Consider the following 7,656-nt stretch of genomic DNA (forward strand, 5'->3'; position numbering starts at 1 on the left):
CCTTTCTTTTTTCTTTTTTTATTTATTTCTTCCTTTCTTTCTCTCTCTGTGTAAGTCTGTCTGTCTGTCTGTCTGTCTGTGTGTGTGTCAGTGGTGGGTTTCAAAAAATTTTGGAACCTCCTCTGTAGGTGTGGCCTGCTTTCCGGGTCCACTGGTGGAACCTCTTCTAACCGGTTCGGTAGATTTGACGAACCGGTTCTACCGAACTGGTGCGAACTGGCAGGAACCCACCTCTGGTCCCACATTTCTGTCAAGGGGCCTTGGTTCAACTACTTACCGCTGCCATAAGCAGTGCCTCTCTCTTGACATCACACCTCCTCCACAGGTGCGGGAACATGTAGACCAGGAGCTCCATTCTCCCCACCATTTGGTGACCTCCTCATTCCAGGTACCAGCTTCTTCTGCTGCTTCATTACTGTCCTGACACAAACAGGGAAAGGTTACCTTAAGAACTCCAGAATTACTCCCAGCATCTCCATTTTTCTAACCTCACAAGCGATTCCTAGATCTACATTTTGCTATATGACAGCTTTTTGGTTCTTCTGATGTAGACTGTTGGATACATGTACATTATTTGCAGACTGAGATAAAATATGAAACATACAATAACTTTCCTGTATATATATTTATTCATTATTAGCTGCCTCTATGACCTGAGTATGCTTCCTAGCAGTGGTGGGTTTCAAAAATTGTTCGAACCTACTCTGTGGGTGTGGCCTCCTTTGTGGGAGTGGCTTGCCGCCCATGTGACCGGATGGGGAGTGGCTTGCCACCCATGTGACCGAATATGAAGATGCCGATGACACTTGTCAGAACCACCTTAAATTATCTCACACACAGCACTGGCATGCATAAGAATAGGATGTAAACTCGTTTTTTAAAAGCCATCTTTGGTTTGCGTTAAAACAACTTCAACACACGCAATGTTCTGATTGCACCACAAACGCAGTAGTCATCCTTACCTTTCACAGAGGCACTGAGTTTTATAAATAGGAGCATAATAGTGTAGAATAATCGTATCCAAGGACCAGTGGTGGGTTTCAAAAAATGTTGGAACCTCTTCTGTAGGTGTGGCCTGCTTTCCGGGTCCACTGGTGGAACCTCTTCTAACCGGTTCGGTAGATTTGACAAACCGGTTCTACCGAATAGGTGCGAACTGGTAGGAACCCACCTCTGCTTCCTAGGCCCAGTACTTGGGACTGATAGGTTATTTTGGGGGCTCTCTTCTCCTTCCTCCATAATATTTACTTTAAAACATTTATGTCCTGTCCTGACACAAACAGGGAAAGGTTACCTTAAGAACTCCAGAATTACTCCCAGTATCTCATTTTTCTAACCTCACAAGCTACTCCTAGATCAGTGGTGATCTGTACGGGTTCTGGGAAGTCGGGTGGTGGGAGGGAGGGATATATATTAGGCTAGACACGATGTGTTAGATCTCAATGCAATGTGACTTCACATGTATACTGTTTTTCTCTAATTTTTCTTTAAAAATAGGATAAGCCAAGTACATTAACATATAGTGGAAATACACCGAGGGGAGGAGGAGTAGGAAAGAAGAAAGATGGGTAGAGAGGGAAGGGAGAGAGGGTGGGGGGGAAGGCGAAAAGGAAGGGGGGGAGTGGATCTGGAGAGAGGAGTGGTAGAGGGCGAGGGGAAGTAGGGTAGAGGGGGATGATGGAGGGAAGATAGAAAGTTGGAGGGTGGTGGAAGAAAGAGGTGTATGGAGAATGGAAGAGGTATATTGGGCTCTTATTTTCTGGGGCATTGTCGACAAGAGGAATTGATGCAATTATTGTTTAATACTGTATGGTGTATACATGTGAGTGTATGAAAATGAAAATAAAATATACTAAAACAAAAAAAAATGACCCACAGTTATTCACTTAATAACTGGGGACAAATGGAACCGCTGGCACTCAGCAATGCAGTTATATGATATCATGCTTTAGTGACAGAACTTCTAGTCCCAATTACTATCTTTTAGCATTCTTCCTTCAGCACTCCTCCAGGGCAGGTATAAGAGAACACCTATAGCAGAACGGGTTTGTATATGTGGTAAAGGAGAAGTGGAAGATAATTCACATGTTCTATTACACTGCCAGCTATACAGAGCTTGTAGGTCTGCACATATTCTGCCCTTATTAGGGAGATTGCCAGGGAGGGCAGACCATTTTTATCTAGGCTTTCTCCTCCAGGACACTAACCCGGTTACCACGTATGCAGGGGCAAAGTTCTGTGCGGCTGCAATGTCCATAAGGAAAAAATTGGCTACAGAAGTATAGTTGTCATATGGTACCAATTAACTGGACATCCCTCTAACAATCTTTGGACCATTATGTTATTATCCACTTTTAATGTCAATACTTTTTAATTATATTTTAATGTTAGTATTTTTTAATATAGTGTAAAAACTAATGTGTATTGCTGGTCTTTGACCGTAATAAAGATTTTACTTACTAAATGCTTATGTATCAGTGTGAGCATCTGAAGGAGGCAAGGTGATGAGGAAAGTAAAGCTTGCCTAATGGCAAGTGTGCATCTATTTTGAACACAGAGAGCTGGGACATCTTTCCAGCTAGTAGAGGTTTGGGGTTCTTGCACGGGAAAATAACTGAGATGCATTTGAAAGGAGCAGCAGTGCTCCCCGTCCCGTGGATAGGAAAAGAGGTGACTCTTTCTTATTCAAAGACTGGAGGAGGGTTTCCTGTGGGGTTTCTGAAAAACAGGGTTACAATGAGTTCAGTGATCCATGAAATCTAGGGCAGCTAAAGCAAGTGGACTAAAATGGGGAGGGGTTACCTCCTTCAGTTAATGGCAGAGGTAGCGTTTGATGGCCTGGATCCTCAATGGGTGTTCTGGAATAATGAAAGGGTGTGATGGAGAACTTTTTCAAACTGTGGGGAGAGAAGAATTATTAAATAGCGCAGGGCTCTAATTGGAACTTCAGATTGATCAAGTCTTTGCATGTCTCACAAAAGGCTAAATGAATACACCAGTGGTGGGTTTCAAAAAAATTTGGAACCTCTTCTGTAGGTGTGGCCTGCTTTCCGGGTCCACTGGTGGAACCTCTTCTAAACCGGTTCGGTAGATTTGATCTCCGTGACCGCCTCCTGCAACATATCTCCCAGCATCCAATAAGATCGCACAGGGCGGGCCTCCTCCGAGTACCATCGACTGCGCAGTGCCGTCTGGCGGTTCCGCGGGGGAGAGCCTTCTCTGTAGCTGCCCCGGCCCTCTGGAATGACCTACCCCCTGAGATCCGGACCCTCCACCACTCTCTTGGCCTTCCGTAAGTCTGTTAAGACCTGGCTGTTCCGGCAGGCCTGGGGGCTGTTGATCTAGATTGATCTTCAGCCCCATTAAGATCGAGTGTATGTTGTGCCCTCCTTTAACTCATCTTTGTTCTGTATTTTAATTTTTTTTTAATGCTTTTAACCTGTTTTTTATGTAAGCCGCCCGGAGTCCTTCGGGATTGGGCGGCATACAAATCTATTAAAATTGGAAATTGGTTCTACCAAACTGGTGCGAACTGGTAGGAACCCACCTCTGGAATACACCCTTCTTTCCCGTCTAAAATGACATAGGGAAAGTCTGGCAATTCTTCTTCAAAATGTTCTGAGGATAAATAATCCAAAAGCTAAGAAAGAAAAACAGGGAAAAGACATATTCTTCTGAAATAAACAACGTATAGTTGACTTTTCCAGAAAGCAAAATCTTTTAACGTATTTAGCTAAATTATTATAACTGACTACATTTGGTTATTACCGATTGTAAACATGACACATGAAAGAGAAAGCAGTTAAGATGCATGAACTCGGCCTGTGCATGACACACCCTTATTTCCATAGGATTTTGTTTCCCAATTTTGTGCAACTCGACATTCTTTAAAACGGCAGAGAAAATGTCAGGATAAGCCACTTCTTAAAAGTTTAGATGCAGTAGAAATAGGTACAGCAAAGAGCTGTAGAGCCGAGGCAGCACAGTGGTAAAATGCAGCACTGCAGGCTACTTCAGCTGACTGCAGTTCTGCAGTTCGGCTGTTCAAATCTCACCGGCTCAGGGTTGACTCAGCCTTCCATCCTTCCGAGGTGGGTAAAATGAGGACCCGGATTGTTGTTGGGGGCAATATGCTGACTCTGTAAACCGCTTAGAGAGGGCTGAAAGCCCTATGAAGCGGTATATAAGTCTAATTGCTATTGCTATTGCTATTGCTAAATTCATTCCTACTATACTTTGATCATCCCCAAAGGTGAAATGTTCTTTCTATAAAAGGTACTATATTCAAGAGAAGAATAGGAAGGTTCAGGTGGAGATATCCTGCTAGTCACTGGATGCTCAGATAGGACATTGAAACATATATTCAGAAGGTATTTTTGACACCTCCTGTTCGACGCCCAAATGTGATTTTCTATCTTGCTTCCTAAGCTTTTTCAGATTTACATGAAATCACTGAAGTTTCGGAATGGGGTGCCATCAGCAAGATGATGACAGCCAGTTCTATCGCTCCCTACCTTTTAATCGGTTTACCGACAAATGCGCGCATGACAAAAGCATGCCGACAAAACTGCAGCGAGAAAACCGCAACGTCGAAATCGCGCCCACAACAGCGCGCCGACAAAAGCGCGCCATCAACAAACAACACAAAAACAAGGTAATAACCCTAACCCTAACCCTAATTGCGCTTTTGTGGGCGCGGTTTTGTCAGCGCGCTGTTGTGGGACACTACACCTATCCTCCGCGAGCTGCACTGGCTCTCCATTGGTCTCCGAGCACGATTCAAGTTGCTGGTTATCCACCTTTAAAGCCCTACATGGCCTAGGACCCGGATATCTACGAGACAGTCTTCTGCCGCATACCTCCCTAAGACCGATAAGATTGCACAGGATGGGCCTTCTCCAGGTGTCATCAGCTGGACAATGCCGGCTGGCGACGCTCCGGAGTAGGGTCTTCTCTGTTGCCGCTCCGGCTCTATGGAACGAGCTACCCCCAGAGATCCGGACCCTACGCACTCTCATGGCTTTCCGAAAAGCTATCAAAACCTGGCTTTTCCGGCAGGCCTGGGGCTGTTGACCTCTTGATTGAGGTACAGCCCCGCTTAGACTGGGTGCATGTTGTGTTTCTTTTAATTTGTTGTGTTTTATTTGTTTTAATCTTTTTAATATTTCTTATTTCTGTAAGCCGCCCGGAGTCCTCCGGGATTGGGCAGCCTATAAATTCAATAAATAGAATAGAATAGAAATCCTGAATCCTGAACCCTAACCCTAACCCTTCCAAATGGGATAATAATAATATAAGAGTGGCAAAGAAAAAGAATAATTATGTGAACGTATATCTATAATCTGTATGTAAGAGAACAAATGACAGTAAAAATATATAGCATAATATAGGTAAATAATATTTGGTCATAAGTAACTAAGCTTAAATAAATAAAGAAATATATTTAGTGTCACAACCCCTGGTAAGCCCCAATTATGGGAGGAAGCTAACTGCTTCCATCATCTGTCAATCGGCTCGTCACAAGAGTCCATTACGACAGAAACCCAATATTTTTACTGTTGCCTTTGTTATATTTGTGTTTTTTTATTTGTGCTGATAAATAAATAAAGGGAGACTAGTATAGATCTATTTCAAGCTATTTAGCTCTCATCAGCTAGCCATACCCTTACTGGGATTTGAACCTGGGCTATATTACATCCTAGGCAAACTTCTTAGCCATTAGGCCACAGGCCTAACCCAATATTTTTACTGTTGCCTTTGTTATATTTGTGTTTTTTTATTTGTGCTGATAAAAAAAAATATTGGGTTTCTGTCGTGATGGACTCTTGTGACGAGCCGATAGACAGATGATGGAAGCAGTTAGCTTCCTCCCATAATTGGGGCTTACCAGGGGTTGTAAAAAATCTAATAGATACCTTTCACCCTGGCTTCGCTGATAACGGATAAGAGCCTGTGGCCTAATGGCTAAGAAGTTTGCCTAGGATGTAATATAGCCCAGGTTCAAATCCCAGTAAGGGTATGGCTAGCTGATGAGAGCTAAATAGCTTGAAATAGATCTATACTAGTCTCCCTTTATTTATTTATCAGCACAAATAAAACACACACACACACACACACACACACACATATATTACCGTTGCCTTTGTTATATTTGTGTTTTATTTGTGCTGATAAATAAATAAAGGGAGACTAGTATAGATAATACAGCACAGGTTCGAATCCCAGTAAGGGTATGGCTAGCTGATGAGAGCTAAATAGCTTGAAATAGATCTATACTAATCTCCCTTTATTTATCTATCAGCACAAATAAAACACAAATAAAGAAATGTACATACAAATGGATAACAAATAAGGAGATTATGAATGAAAGATAGAAATGTATAGTAGGGAAAACACTAACTGCAAAGAAACCGATTCGGAACTGCGGTATGATATACGATGGAACTTCTTGTTCCTATGTTGTTTTTAAGTTATGTGTTTGTTTTTGTTGATGTGTTTATGTGTTTGAAATTAAAAAAATTATCACTCAGAAATCCTGAATTTTCAAGTAGGACAGGGTTTCAGTGATTCAACCCAGGACTTGATAAACCACCAACTCCCTACGCCTGTCCATTTTCTGCCCCAATTCCATTCGACCAAAGACGCTTTTTAAAGCCAACTAGTGCCCATGCCATGAGTTGTGGAGAGAGGAACCAGCTGCAACGGGCAAAAAATAAAGCAAAACAAATAATAAAATAAAAATAAAATAAAATCCCAGCCTGGATTATAAAGCAGACGCCGCGGGAAGTTTGCAAGAGGGCAGGGCAAGCTAAACCAGCGCTGTAGTTTCCACGCATTTTGTCTCCTTGCTCAGCACTGATCCCAGCATTTTAAAAGGGACGGGGCGGGAAAACGCCCTAGGAAAAAAGAGCTCGCTTCGGAGCCGAGATCCGCGACAGATCCGAGTCGTTGAGCGACGGTCAGCCATGAGAACGGATCATTCGGGGGGTGGGGGGGATTTACTTCTCCGAAATGGGGCGGCCGGATGCATCTGCTTGCATGCACGTTGCAAAACTGCTTGCATGCACGTTGCAAAACGGCTTGCATGCACGTTGCAAAACGGCTTGCATGCACGTTGCAAAACTGCTTGCATGCACGTTGCAAAACTGCTTGCATGCACGTTGCAAAACTGCCTTTCGAGGATCTCGGGGAAGGGTGCACAAACCCCCCCCCCCACAAATACAGCGGCGGCTGGAAGTCGCCCACCGCCGCGGCTCGCCCCCCACCCACCCCCGCCGCCTCTGGCCCCTTTACCTTAGCGCGGAGTGCCCAGGCGAAGAGCAGAAAGAGGGACTGCAGCAGAGGGAGCCGGCGGGCGGAGAAGGCGGGAGGCGCGGCCATGGTGCTCGCTAGCGCTCCATGAGCGGCCAAAAGGCGGCAGCGGAGTCCCGGCGGCGGCAGCAGCAGGAGCAGCTGCTGCCTGAACCCAAAGCGGCATGGCCGAGGGAGTCTAATGATGACTTTCCAAGCTGATGATGGGGGGTCTGCGGGAGCGCGGGGCGACCCTGTGGCTCCCGGGCAGCGGTGATTGACAAGGCGAGCCCAGAGCCACCGCCAGTGGAACGAAGGAAGGAGCGAAGGAAGGGAGGAAGGAGTGAGTGGGGGGTCTTCCCGTCT

General features: G+C 44.7%; 1 protein-coding gene across 2 annotated transcripts in view; it reads right to left on the reverse strand.

Moving 5' to 3' along the window:
• Nucleotides 1-406, reverse strand: part of LOC106539535 (ADAMTS-like protein 2) — a 39,624-nt gene extending 39,218 nt beyond the window's left edge. Inside the window, exon 1 of one of the 2 annotated variants that reach the window (XR_015698241.1) lies at nucleotides 278-390. Coding sequence is in view for 1 of the 2 variants with exons in the window: in XM_087726847.1 (XP_087582973.1) it covers nucleotides 278-309 (32 nt within the window). In the remaining variant the exon portion in view is untranslated. Of the gene's footprint in view, nucleotides 1-277 lie in introns of both variants that reach the window. The other variant, XM_087726847.1, reaches the window with a different exon arrangement.
• Between the last annotated feature and the right edge of the window lie 7,250 nt (nucleotides 407-7,656).

The sequence above is a fragment of the Thamnophis sirtalis genome, unplaced genomic scaffold (genome assembly GCF_051295495.1).
Source record: "Thamnophis sirtalis isolate CommonGarterSnake01/CBP01778 unplaced genomic scaffold, rThaSir2_p1.2 scaffold_12, whole genome shotgun sequence".
NCBI classification, from domain to species: Eukaryota; Metazoa; Chordata; class Lepidosauria; order Squamata; family Natricidae; genus Thamnophis; species Thamnophis sirtalis.